Consider the following 14,656-nt stretch of genomic DNA (forward strand, 5'->3'; position numbering starts at 1 on the left):
TGTTGTTGGATTCCCCTTGTGCCATGTCATGAGACAGGTCTTGGAATTCTGCAGGACTACAGCCCATCATGCCTAAGGGTGAGAGAAACTGGCTTGCTTAATCTTTTAAGTCGGTTAATTAGTTTGGTGATGCATATTGAGAAGTGCAGGTTGACTTAGAGATAATGTAGGGATATTTGTTTAATCTTATAGCAGTGCTTTGCTCTGTAAATTAAATTGAAACTTAGGACAAGAATATATCTTTCGAATAATAGAAGGTTTAGGGGGCATTCTATGAAGTTAGCAAGTAGCACATTTAAGACTAATCGGAGAAAATTCTTTTTCACTCAACGCACAATAAAGCTCTGGAATTTGTTGCCAGAGGATATGGTTAGTGCAGTTATTGCAGCTGGGTTTAAAAAAGGTTTGGATAAGTTCTTGGAGGAGAATTCCATTAACGGCTATTAAACAAGTTTACTTAGGGAATAGCCACTGCTATTAATTGCATCAGTAGCATGGGATCTTTTTAGCATTTGGGTAATTGCCAGGTTCTTGTGGCCTGGTTTGGCCTCTATTGGAAGCAGGATACTGGGCTTGATGGACTGTTGCGGTCTCCACCGCTTCCCTCCGCCTACGGCTCAAACCTGCCTACCTCCGCCTTAGGAATCGCCGCATTCCACCCGCTCTGGACCCCGGGGGCTTCTCTCACTCCACGTGGTGGCCGCCATTACATGCCTGCTTCTCGTCAGTCTCGTGCGCGCATCTCCCGGAAGCCTGGCCCCGCCCGTGCTGCTGACGTCACGCCCAAGCCCCGATATAACCGGCGCTCAAACTCTCTCTCATCGCCTTGCAACGAGGTTCACAACTCCATAGTTGTTCTTACTTGCGTTCCTGGTGATCTCCTCGTTTCCTGCTTTTGACTCCGGTCTGCTTCCGACTCCGCTGCTGCCTGCCTCTGACTCTGGTTTGCCTCTGACGCCGCTTCTGCCTGCTGCCTGCCTCCGACTCCGGTTTGCCTCTGACTCCGCTTCAGCCTGCAGCCAGCCTCTGACCCCGGTCTGCTTCCGCTTCAGCCTACAGCCTGCTTCAGCCTCCTGTTTGCTACCGACTCCGCTTCAGCCTACAGCCTGCTTCAGCCTCTGGTTTGCTACCGACTCCGCTTCAGTCTACAGCCTGCTTCAGCCTCCAGTTTGCTACAGACTCTGCTGCCGCCCGCTGCCCTGTCTTCAGCCGGCCCTCGGCCCTCGGCCCTGTACAGCCAGTCCCCTGCTTCCCGGGTACCTTTGGACTTCCATTCCTTCCTGTTTGCTCTGGTCCCGGTCTAGCCTTTCTCAGTCCCAGGACTTTCTGCCTGTATTGGCAAGTCCCAAGGACCCAGTGCCCTACGGGCTCCTCTCGGGGGCTCCTGGTTCCCGGGTGAACACCTCCTGCCTGTGGCTCCGCCTCCCGGCCTACCCTGTCACTCTAGGGAGGCCGGCTCAAGGGTCCACTCACCAGCAGTGCCGACTGCAACAATCTACCTCATAAAAGTGTATGTTTCTTTTCCCTTAAACTTCTGAACTAGGATTGCAGGTTACCTGTTAAATCAGATGATCATCTGTAACCATAAATTTCCCTACAGTTGTGCAGAACAAGATGGCACTTGCTTACTTGTTGTGAGTGTGTCATGTGTATATAAGCCTGAAAGCTGAGTATGAGAGAAAATTATTGGGCTGATTCTCACAGAAGAGATACTTCAGGAGTCTAAAGTTGGAGCCCAGTAAGATCTTTCTATTGCAGTGGATACTGAAGTTCCAAAGGAATATGCCTAGGCAATAGCCTAGTGGTACCTGGGAAGAGGCATGGACACAGCTATCTATGGGAGATCCTTTGTCTTTCTCTGGACATTTCTTTGAAGAATTCAGTGTACATGTGTGATTACTGATGAGATTATTTTTAAGGGATAGATATTTTAGCATGTGTTATTTACCTATTGTGAACACTAGAAAATGTATGCAAAACTAAGTAATAAGCTACATAATTATGTAAATAAGCTCAATACCTATGTTTGTGTAACAAACATAGGTATTGAGGTAAAAATAGAAATGCAGAGATTATCACATGAAATTTAATTACACCTCAGGGAGTATTTTTTTGCAGTGACATTATTGCTCACATTTTTAATGCATTCAGTTTATCAGCATAGTGATCTACATGCCATTAACATGGTCCATTATCACACATTAATTAATTAATGCATGATATCAGTCCATGCTATTTCAGCTTAGTACATTAGTCTCTAAGCTTGTTATGTACCAATTAATGACTATAATGATATCTATTACTAAGAAAGTGTTGTTCTTTGGACATTGAAGCGTGGGCCCTTGGAACCTGTAAGAGATGACACTTCCCACAGGGTGGAGCCCTGTGGGAACTTGCAGCGATAGGCTAGCTCAAGGCAGAGACAGACACAGAGATAAAGCTTTATTGTACTGCAATGTAGATGGTAACCCGAGGAACGGGTGATGATTCCAGCTAGGAGAGGAGAAACCAGATGGCAGTGTTCCGTCTGTAGGTTGCAGGGTGGAAATGGCAGTTCCACAGTCTCACCAGGCCTGCGTTGCAGGGTAGGCCAAGGATCTATGGAGAGAGAGATGAGACAATGCAAAGACAGAACTGGAGCGGCAGTACTCACTCCTCGAGGAGCGGGTACACTAGGCGTCCTGGTAATAGGTAGGCAACCCCGAAAGGTAGATAGGAGCAAGGCAAGGCTCCCGAGGAGCGGGTACCTTAAGCATCCTTGTTGTTAGCAGATAACCCCAGAGGGTAAAGAGGAGTGAGGCAAGGTCCCCGAGGAGCGAGTTCCTAAGTTGTCCTGGAGTGACTTTTTTGACTGGGTAACCAAGGAATTGGATCAAGGAAGAGCACTCAATGTCATCTACTTGGATTTCAGCAAAGCTTTTGATACAGTCCCACACAAGAGACTGGTGAATAAATTGAGAAGCTTAGGAGTGAGTGCCAAGGTGGAGCCTGATTACAAACTGGTTGCGGACAGAGACAATGTGTGATGGTAAATGGAATCTCTCTGAAGAGAGAGAGGTTTTAAGTGGTGTACCACAAGGATTGGTGTTGGGACCGATCCTGTTCAATATCTTTGTGAGCGACATACGGATGGGGATAGAAGGTAAATTTGTCTTTTTGTGGACGACACTAAGATCTGCAATAGAGTGGACACGCCGGAAGGCGTGGAGAGAATGAGACGGGATTTAAGGAAGCTGGAAGAGTGGTTGAAGATATGGCAGCTGAGATTCAATGCCAAGAGTGCAAAGTCATGCATATGGGGAGAGAGGAAATCCGAAATGAACTGTAGTCGATGGGGGGGGGGGGGAGGGGGGGAAGGCTAATGTGCACGGAGCAGAGAGAGACCTTGGGGGTGATGGTGTCTAATGATCTGAAGTCGGCGAAACAATGTGACAAGGCGATAGCAAAAGCCAGAAGAATGCTGGGCTGCATTGAGAGAGGAATATCGAGTAAGAAAAGGGAAGTGATTATCCCCTTGTACAGGTCCTTGGTGAGGCCTCAACTGGAGTACTGTGTTCAGTTCCATATCTCCAAAGAGACAGAGACAAGATGGAAGCGGTCCAGAGAAGGGCGACCAGAAAGGTGGAAGGTCTTCATTGAATGATTTACGAGGAGAGATTGAAGAATCTAAATATGTACACCCTGGAAGAAAGGAGGAGCAGGGGTGATATGATTCAAACTTTCAGATACTTGACAGGTTTTAACGATCCAAAGACAATGACAAACTTTTTCCATCAGAAAAAAATCAGCAGAATCAGGCGTCACGAATTGAAGCTCCAAGGAGGAAGACTCAGAAGCAATGTCAGGAAGTATTTCTTCACGGAGAGGGTGGTGGATGCCTGGAATGCCCTTCCGGAGGAAGTTGTGAAGACCAGAACTGTGAAGGACTTCAAAGGGGCGTGAGATAAACATTGTGGATCCATCAAGTCTAGAGGATGTGAATGAAGAGTGGGTGGGTTAATGCGACTCCAACATTGCTCTAAGCTTCAACGGCAAGAGGAAGTATTGGAAAAACAAATTGTATTCACAAAAAGCGGGGAGTAGCTGGCTTGTTACTGCGGTTACTACCCCAAACTAAATAAGCCAGATAATTTACTTTCAATCCAGCATAGCTCTCTGCTTCAACGGTAGGGGAGAAAGTCTGATACTTCACGCAAATCCAGCATAGCTCTCTGCTTCAACGGCAGGGGAGAAAGTCTGATACTTCACGCAAATCCAGCATAGCTCTCTGCTTCAACGGCAGGGGAGAAAGTCATAGAAACATAGAAATGACGGCAGAAGAAGACCAAACGGCCCATCCAGTCTGCCCAGCAAGCTTCACACATTTTTTTCTCATACTTATTTGTTTCTCTTAGCTCTTTGGTTCTATTTCCCTTCCACCCCCACCATTAATGTAGAGAGCAGTGATGGAGCTGCATCCAAGTGAAATATCAAGCTTGATTAGTTAGGGGTAGTAGGGGAAACCACCGCAATAAGCAAGCTACACCCATGCTTATTTGTTTTACCCAGACTATGTTATTCAGCCCTTATTGGTTGTTTTTCTTCTCCCCTGCCGTTGAAGCAGGGAGCTATGCTGGATATGCGTGTAGTATCAGTTTTTCTTCTCCCCCTGCCGTTGAAGCAGAGAGCTATGCTGGATATGCGTGAAGTATCAGTTTTTCTTCTCCCCTGCCGTTGAAGCAGAGAGCTATGCTGGATATGCGTGAAGTATCAGTTTTTCTTCTCCCCTGCCGTTGAAGCAGAGAGCTATGCTGGATATGCATTGAAGTGAAGTATCAGGCTTATTTGGTTTGGGGTAGTAACCGCCATAACAAGCCAGCTACTCCCCGCTTTGTGAGTGCAAATCCTTTTTTCTTCTCCCCTGCCGTTGAAGCAGAGAGCTATGCTGGATATGCGTGAAGTATCAGTTTTTCTTCTCCCTTGCCTTTGAAGCAGGGAGCTATGCTGGATATGCGTGAAGTATCAGTTTTTCTTCTCCCCTGCCGTTGAAGCAGAGAGCTATGCTGGATTTGCGTGAAGTATCAGTTTTTCTTCTCCCCTGCCGTTGAAGCAGAGAGCTATGCTGGATATGCATTGAAAGTGAAGTATCAGGCTTATTTGGTTTGGGGTAGTAACCACCGTAACAAGCCAGCTACTCCCCGCTTTGTGAGTGCGAATCCTTTTTTCCACATTTCCTCATGCTGTTGTAGCTTAGAGCGATGTTGGAGTCACAGTAACCATGTGTATGTTTATTGAATAAGGGTATTATCGCCAGGCAGTAGCCGTCATTCTGGCGAGCCACCCACTCTTTATTGACGGCCTCTTGATTTTATGGATCCACAGTAGAGATGTGAATCGTGTCCTCGATCGTCTTAACGATTGATTTCGGCTGGGAGGGGGAGGGAATCGTATTGTTGCCGTTTGGGTGTTTAAAATATCGTGAAAATCGTTAAAATCGTGAGCCGGCACACTAAAACCCCCTAAAACACACCCCCGACCCATTAAATTAAATCCCCCACCCGAAATGCCTTAATACTTCATCAACTTTGGGAGGGAAGTACTTACTTGCCCTAAACCAATGGCAGGAAAACTGGCACACTAAAACCCCCTAAAACCCACCCCGACCCTTTAAATTAAATCCCCCCCCCCCCCCAACCCCCCCCCCAAATGCCTTAAATTACCTGGGGGTCCAGGTAATTTAAATTACCTGGGGGTCCGGAACCCCCGCTGAACGACCTCCTGCAGCCGATCTCCTGCCGGCGCCATTTTCCGTAAGGAAAACGATTCGCGGCAGGAGATCGTTTTCCGGACCCCCGCTGGACCCCCAGAGACTTTTGGCCAGCTTGGGGGGGCCTCCTGACCCCCACAAGACTTGCCAAAAGTCCAGCGGGGGTCCGGAACGACCTCCTGCAGTCGAATCGTGTTGGTCTATGGCCGCCGCCATTTTGCGGCCGCCATTTTGCAAAATGGCGCCGGCCGAAGACAACACAATTCAATTGCAGGAGCCCGTTCCGGACCGCCGCTGGACCCCCAGGTAATTTAAGGCATTTGGGGGGGGGTTCGGGAGGGTGGGGGATTTAATTTAAATGGTCGGGGGTGGGTTTTAGGGGGTTTTAGTGTGCCGGTTTTCCTGCCATTGGTTTAGGGCAAGTAAGTAAGTTCCTGCCCTCCCCCTTCCCCCGATTTACGATTTTTTAACGATAAATCGGGGGAATTGGTATTGTATCGTGGCCCTAACGATTTTTGACGATTTAAAATATATCGGACGATATTTTAAATCGTCAAAAAACGATTCACATCCCTAATCCACAGTGTTTATCCCACGCCCCTTTGAAGTCCTTTATTTATTTATTTATTTATTTCGGGTTTTTATATTCCGGCATTCGAGAACGCAGTCCCATCATGCTGGTTCACATAAAACAGGGGTGCATCGTAAACATAAACTAAAAACAATGGTGCGGAAAATGCAGTTACATATAACAGGGAGATTGGAACTTGGCGGAGAAAGAAGAGAAAGGACAGATTATTCATTCAAACATGTAGACAATAATGGAGATGGTTAATCATGGTGTAGTTGGAGATAAGGATTGGCGAGGATGAGATAAATCAGTTTGAGTCCGGGAATGCTTGTATGAATATCCATGTCTTTAGTCTTTTTTTGAAGGTTGAGATGCATGTTTCCAGTCTGATGTTAGAGGGGATAGAGTTCCATAACGGTGGAATGGCTGTAGAGAATGCCCGATCTCTTAGCGTGATGTCCTTCACAGTTCTGGTCTTCACCACTTCCTTCGGAAGGGCATTCCAGGCATCCACCACCCTCTCCGTGAAGGAATACTTCCTGACATTGGTTCTGAATCTTCCTCCCTGGAGCTTCAAATCGTGACCCCTGGTTCTGCTGAGTTTTTTCCTGCGGAAAAGGTTTGTCGTTGTCTTTGGATCATTAAAACCTTTCAAGTATCTGAAAGTCTGTATCATATCACCTCTGCTCCTCCTTTCCTCCAGGGTGTACATATTTAGATTCTTCAATCTCTCCTCATAAGTCATTTGATGAAGACCTTCCACCTTTTTGGTCGCCCTTCTCTGGACTGCCTCCATCTTGTCTCTGTCTCTTCGGAGATACGGTCTCCAGAACTGAACACAATACTCCAGGTGAGGTCTCACCAAGGACCTGTACAAGGGGATAATCACTTCCCTTTTCTTACTTGATATTCCTCTCTCTATGCTGCCCAGCATTCTTCTGGCTTTAGCTATCGCCTTGTCACATTGTTTCGCCGACTTCAGATCATTAGACACCATCACCCCAAGGTCTCTCTCCTGCTCCGTGCACATCAGCCTTTCTCCCCCCATCAAATACAGTTCATTCGGATTTCCACTCCCCATATGCATGACTCTGCACTTCTTGGCATTGAATGTCAGCTGCCATATCTTCGACCACTCTTCCATCTTCCTTAAATCCCGTCTCATTCTCTCCACTCCTTCCGGCGTGTCCACTCTGTTGCAGATCTTAGTGTCATCCGCAAAAAGACATACCTTACCTTCTATCCCTTCCGCAATGTCGCTCACAAAGATATTGAAAAGGACCGGTCCCAACACCGATCCCTGCGGTACACCGCTTAAAACCGCTCTCTCTTCAGAGAGAGTTCCATTTACCATCACACATTGTCTTCTGTCCATCAACCAGTTTGCAATCCAGGCCACCACCTCGGCACTCACTCCTAAGCTTCTCATTTTATCCACCAGTCTCCTGTGCGGGACAGTGTCAAAAGCTTTGCTGAAATCCAAGTAGATGACATCGAGTGCTCTTCCTTGATCCAATTCCTTGGTTACCCAGTCAAAAAAGTCAATCAGATTTGTCTGACAGGATTTTCCAATGGTGAATCCATGCTGCCTCTGGTCCAGCAATTCTCCCGACTGTAGATAGTTCACTATTCTCTCTTTCAACAGTGACTCCATTACTTTTCCCACCACCGAAGTGAGGCTAACCGGTCTGTAGTTACCAGCCTCTTCTCTGTTCCCACTCTTGTGAAGCGGGACCACCACCGCTCTCCTCCAATCATTCGGCACCACTCCCGTTTCTAGGGATCTATTGAACAGGTCACACAGCGGACCTGCCAGTACATTTCTGAGCTACCTCAGTATTCTGGGATGAACTTCATCAGGCCCCATGGCTTTGTCCACTTTCAGTTTCACCAGCTCTTCCCATACATTTTCTACTGTAAATGGAGTTACATCTACTCCATTCCCCTCCAGTTTCTTGTTAGCTAGTGATGGTCCTTCTCCAGGGTCCTCTTTAGTGAACACAGAACTGAAGTATTCATTTAATATTTCTGCCATTTCTTCGTCTCTCTCCACACATTGATCCTTTCCACCTTTCAATTTCACTATACCACTTTGAACTTTTCTCTTTTCACTGATGTATCTGAAAAATGTTTTGTTACCACTCTTTACCTCTTTGGCAATCCTCTCTTCCGCTTGACTTTTTGCCATCTTGATTAATTTCTTTGTCTCCCTCAGTTCTACCAGATATTCTTGTTTGTGCTCCTCCTTTTGGGATCTTTTATATTTCTTGAACGCTGTTCTTTTAGCCTTTATTTTGTCAGCCACCTCTTTGAGAACCAGATAGGTTTCATTTTTCTTTTGCTTTTCTTTACTTTTCTAACATATAGATTAGTTGCCTTGGTAATTGCTCCTTTTAGATTGGTCCACTGTTGATCCACATCTCTCTCGTTTTCCCAGCCTTTTAGTTCTTCCTCCAGGTACTTCCCCATTTCATCAAAGTCTGTGTTTTTGAACATCAATACTTGGGTTTTTGTGCTTCTTTTCCGTGTCCTTTTTGTGATATTAAACCATACTGTTTGATGATCACTGGTGCTGAGGTGGGCACCCACCTGGACGTCTGAGACATTATCTCCATTAGTGAGCACTAAGTCGAGTATAGCTCCTTCTCTCGTCGGTTCCATTACCATTTGAACAACGCTACTTGCAGGACATCTACTATTTCTCTACTATTATTAGATTCTGCAGATGGGATTCTCCAGTCTACATCTGGCATATTAAAGTGTCCAACGATCACCACTTCTCCTTTCTTTGCTATCCTGTGGATGTCTTCAACCAGATCTCTGTCCAGCTCTTCCTTTTGGTTTGGAGGCCTGTAAACCACTCCAATTAAAATGGATGCCCCATCTTTTTTTGTCGGCCCATAGTGCTTCTTCTTTGCCCCATCTTCCTTGCAGCTCAGATGCTTGGATATTGTTTCTGACATAAAGAACCACTCCTCCCCCTTTCCTATCCTCTCTGTCCTTCCTTAACAAGTTATAGCCTGGTATTGCCGTATCCCAGTCATGAGATTCCGTAAACCACGTTTCCGTGACAGCAACATCGTCCAGGTACTTCACGCAAATCCAGCATAGTTCTCTGCTTCAACGGCAGGGGAGAAAGTCTGATACTTCATTTTCAAGCACATCCAGCATAACTCTCTGCTTCAATGGCAGGGGAGAAAGTCTGATACTTCACGCAAATCCAACATAGCTCTCTGCTTCAACAGCAGGGGAGAAAGTCTGATACTTCACACAAATCCATCATAGCTCTCTGCTTCAACAGCAGGGGAGAAAGTCTAATACTTCATTTTCAAGCACATCCAGCATCTCTGCTTCAACGGTAGGAGGAACATAGAAAGGTGGATCTATATACAGACAATAACCAACAAGGACTGAGTTACATAGTCTGGGTAAACAAAGGCATGAGTGTATCTTGCTTATTGCGGCGGTTACTACCCCTAACTATGGTTGATATTCACTTGGATGCAGTTCCAATACTGCTCTCTTTATCAATGGTGCGGGTGGAAGGGAAATAGAACCAAAAGATTACTAAGAGCCAAGAGTAACAGAAGTATGAGAGAAAAAAAAAAAAAGTGCATAGCTTGCTGGGCAGACTGGATGGGCCGTTTGGTCTTCTTCTGCCATGATTTCTATGTTTCTATGAGTGAGAGTACACAGAGTGGGAGCATCTGGTAACGTGGAGAGATCAGCATGGAGGATACCTTGCTAACTCGTATTAGGAATCGTGAATGGAGTTTAAATACCCGAGCTAGTGACGTCATGCGGTGGGGATCCCCCCGAGGTTCCCGCCACGATGCACGTAAATGATGGGCAGCGCGCGCATGCCCTAGGTGACTCCTGGAGAAAGATGGTGAGCGCAATCTCCCATGCCGGACCGGGAACGCCGGAGGGTTCGGTGTGGAGAAGCAGAGGCAGCCATCTTACCAAAATGGACTGAATCAGGCAGAAAAAAAGTTGAGCAATAGAGGGCGCAGCCGTCTGTGACCAGGTGCAACAGAAAGAAAAAATTCAGACTAATGATTATGCAAAGGGAACATATTATTAAACTGAATATAAGTTTTTGGAGTGGTCTAGCTCTGGTAATATGTCTTTCTTTCTATTGCAGGAATTCAACGAATTGCAATAAGAAATCCATACAGCTAGTAGTTTACAAGAATGCTGATGGCTTGTGCTATAACAAAGAGCACATTTACCCACAGACACTTAGAGCACCTGTTGACAAACTCGTTTGCAAAGGTTTATCACTTTTCACAGATAAATATCATGCAAAGATACGGTGGTATAAAGTAAGTATATTTCCTCATTACTACCATGATGGCATTATAGTACTTTTTTTTTTAACAAGTTGCTGTATCTTTTTGATGGAATTTGCACTTGAGAACTACTCATTACTGCATGATTTAATTTTGTTATATATAATGGATGACAAAGGGGATATAAAACTGGCCAATAGCATTTGATATATGATAACATTTTACTTAAACGTTATCATATAGTTTGCCTTCCATGTTATCATATCATCTTGTTCTTGTTCCATGTAAAGGCCATGCCTAAACGATAGCTATGCTATCAAAGTTCCAAGTTATATGTAAACCGATACGATGTGCAAACGGATGTCGGTATATAAAAAAATTCTAAATAAAATAAATAAATAAATTTGATATCTCCTAAAACTGGAGGTGATTTTTCAAGCAGCCTGCACAGATGCAAATTCTGCGTACTTTGCACAGGTACAAAAAGCGTCTGTGAGCTTTGTGCCTGCTGTTCAGGTGGGTGAAGGGAATAATGCATGTGAAAATAGAAAGCATGCACACTGCTTCCTTTCCCCCATCCTAAGCATGCCCCCCAGGAATGGCCCATGGCTGCAAGTGTGCATTGCTACGGGAACAGAGCCTGCTTACCGCAGCATTTGAGGAGCACAGTTTGAGTTTTCACTTTCCCTGGGTAAATGGCTTTGAAACTTGTCCTCATTATACCCAAGTCAAATTTTTAGCCCACTGAACAGTTTCTGTGTACTCTTGTTATGTGACTCTTTAACTGACATAAAAAGATGATCTTGCAGTTTTATGACATCCCCACTTTGGTTTTTAAATTAATGATTCATTTTTCATAACATTCCCTAAATAGTGATCAGGGAATCCAACAAAATGCACCATTTCAGCAGATACTCTGCATATTATCTGCCATCCCACCACCAAGTTGTTTTCTCTGTCATTGCGATATAATTTGTACCCCGGTATAGCACTGTCCCATTGATCATCCTCCTTCCACCATGTCTCTGAGATACCAATTAAGTCTATGTCATCATTCACGGCTAAACATTCTAATTCTCCCATCTTTTCTTAGACTTCTGGCATTAGCATACAAACATTTCAAAGTTTGTTTTTTTTTGTTTGTATTTTCAGTCTGCTTTTTAATTGATAGGGATAAGTTAGAATTTTTTAGCTCAGGTGAGTTTTTAAGTTACAGGCACTTGGACTACTTTTCTTATTATTGGAACCTCACTGTTGTTCCTCATATATAGGGATAGGCAGTTATCAGATAGTCCTTTTATCTAGGTAAATGGCTTTTGAAAATTGCACTCTTTATCATCTATAAAAATACAAACCTTTCCAACTAATTACTCTGCAATGTTACTTATAAAAATCTTAAAAGGGACTGGACTGAGAACAGATCACTGAAGTATTTCATTCATGAGCCCCCTTTCCTTGCCATAAACTTCACTTACCTCTCTCATTTACCAAGGCCTCTAATCTGCAAAATGCCTGAGCTGTGGAAGCGGTTTATTATCTAGAAATATTTCAGCCACTGCATTTTGTCTCAATTTGCAAAAAAAAAAAAGGATGGCGGGTGTTCCACAAAGATTTGTTCCAGTTTATCATTTCTCATAAGCCTTTACATTTTGCAGAATAAAGGCTATGAGGATAACTTTAAAACATGTGCAAGTGTGCCCAGAAAAGCAGCTCTATGGATGCACGCAGGCATGCACGCATATTTTATATCGTGCGTGCAAATCCACACACACTATATAAAATACACATAAATCTAACCAACAACGTGTTCACATATCAAAAAAATACGTGGCATGCATTTTAAACGTAGCTGCAGAAGTTTTGATTTATTTGGCTAAGTGGCGACAAATATCCTGCTAGGTGAGATAGCTGCACAAGTGAAAGAAAAGCACTACATAGGCGGATATGTAAGATCAGGGGTGTAGCGTTCGTTGTGCGCAGACGTTTCGCAGGCACCACCATCTTTAGAAAGGCATGCACCATGCACCGCCGATTTTAGATGCCTGTAGCCGCTGGGAGATACCAACCCGGCCCTGTGGTCGCTGAAGGGATCGCGTCAGCTTCGACGGTCCAAGCGGAGGAGGCCCCCCCCCCCCCCCCCCGCAGTTGCAGGGCGATCGCATCCTGCACAGCGGCCAAACTGCAGGAGGTCCGCACGGCTGCTGGGGGGGGGGGGGGGGAGATCCATCTGATCCTTCCCGGTGGCACAAGTGAAAGAGACCCACGCAGCCCCCCCGGGGTATCCCATCCCGCCCGGCGGCACAAACGAGAGGCCCGTGCTCCTAATTTTAATCGTTGCACCACCAAATGTGGCTCGCCTATTTTTCCTTAGCCCCTGTCGTCTTTTACGCGTGCAAATTATCAAATTTTATAACATGCGCTTGTGAAGGAAATGACCAGTTTTCTCTGTCTAGGCTATCAAGAGCCCCGTTTCTTCAGCCCGTGCTCCCTCCACTTTACCCAGACCCCTCACCCAATTAGTATTTTCCTATAAAGAATTATATTCCGACTCATTATTAGCATTTTCAGGGTTTAAATGTTGGACCCGCCCCGGGATGCTCCTGACCTGCTCCTAGCCCGCCCCCTTTTTAATATGAGCAAATGTATTCATGCGCCATTACTTGTACGTGTATGTGTGAGGGTTATAAAATAGCACGCCCGCAAATATGTGCTACTTGTGTGCGCGTGTGCTCATTTTTACACGCACAACTCTTTTAAAAATTCACCTTTAAGTATTTGTAGGTTTCTAATGCTCAAGCGGGTAAAGGGATAGCAGAGCAAATGTTCATGCTGCTTTCAAAATTTGTGGCTAATCTTTTTTTTTTTTTTTTTTGGTTTCGATTTGAAATCCGTGTCGCTTATTCTGTTTCAGTTTCAGATGGGAAGGCCTATGACGGCTACGTTATATATCCAAAAAGCAGCAAGCCAGTCACGGCTCATGTGCAGACCTTTGTACTGAAGATGCTGCCAGAGGTCTTAGAAAAGCAGTGTGGTTATAAATTGTTTATTTTCGGAAGGGATGAGCTAGCAGGGGAAGGTGAGTTTGATGCTGTAGAGTTAAGAGCTGCCACTCAAGCAGATGCCAGCATGTATAAAGCTCTGAGAAGGGAGATTAGGTGAGAAAAAGAACGAATGCCTTTAATTTTGCATTGGAATCGGGTCATTTTTAAGCAGATGAATTAAATATGGTAAAAGCTTTGATCAAAGAGCAGAGGCGCTCCTGCAAAGGGAGTGCTGGCAAACACCTCACTGTACATAAAACAGAAGAATCAAACCTACAAACAGAAAAAGGAGTTCTGGCCCGAAGGAAGAAGCTGCAAGACTCAGAATGCACACCTGGAATTCTGACTCTGTTGGGAGGGTCATTTTGCAAGCCATTTCTATGGGTAAAAACAGAGTTTTGTCCATAAAAATCATTTTTTGAAAACTGTTCACCTGGCGTGCAGGTGAAACGTACATGGGTAATGCCGCTGCACATATAGCTTTCGCCGCAGAGTAAAGAGACATTTCCGTGGTTGGTGCTGGACTTGTACTTACTCTCATCCTTTTTGAATTTCCAAGCAGGCGTGTGTTTTGTCTTCGGAAAACTACCCACGCACAAAATATCAGGTGCCAACCCGCGTGAGTAGTTTTCCTGAGATATTTTTCAAAGTGAACGCATGAAAACTGGGACAAAGCCCGTGGATAGAAAGTTACCAGTGGACTTTGCACCAGTACAAGTAGTTAGGAAATGATCGGCTTAGTTATTAAATTCTTTTTAAAATGTGCTTTTGACATGGTGGCTGGGAACGTTGTTGGCATGACAGGAAATTGATGGCCAAAATGACATGCTTTGCTCCGTTATGTGCCATTATTGTCACTTTCTTTATTAACGGGATGAGCATGTACAAAAACGATACAGCAACAGGTAAAATTTGGTAATATAGATTTGTGAAGTCCCGTAAAGCGAGTTTCTGCTAAAAGTTCTAATGCGCCATCCGACTTTGCAAATGAAACCCAGCAACAGAG

General features: G+C 45.0%; 1 protein-coding gene across 1 annotated transcript in view; it reads left to right on the forward strand.

The window, feature by feature from the left end:
• The window catches only part of LOC115092477 (interleukin-1 receptor type 1-like), a 140,201-nt gene that overhangs the window by 49,334 nt on the left and 76,211 nt on the right, over positions 1-14,656 (forward strand). Inside the window, exons 4-5 of the mRNA XM_029603319.1 lie at positions 10,462-10,646; positions 13,521-13,685. Coding sequence (XP_029459179.1) covers positions 10,462-10,646; positions 13,521-13,685 — 350 coding nt within the window. The remainder of the gene's footprint in view (positions 1-10,461; positions 10,647-13,520; positions 13,686-14,656) is intronic.

Source organism: Rhinatrema bivittatum, chromosome 5 (genome assembly GCF_901001135.1).
Source record: "Rhinatrema bivittatum chromosome 5, aRhiBiv1.1, whole genome shotgun sequence".
In the NCBI taxonomy this organism is placed as follows: domain Eukaryota; kingdom Metazoa; phylum Chordata; class Amphibia; order Gymnophiona; family Rhinatrematidae; genus Rhinatrema; species Rhinatrema bivittatum.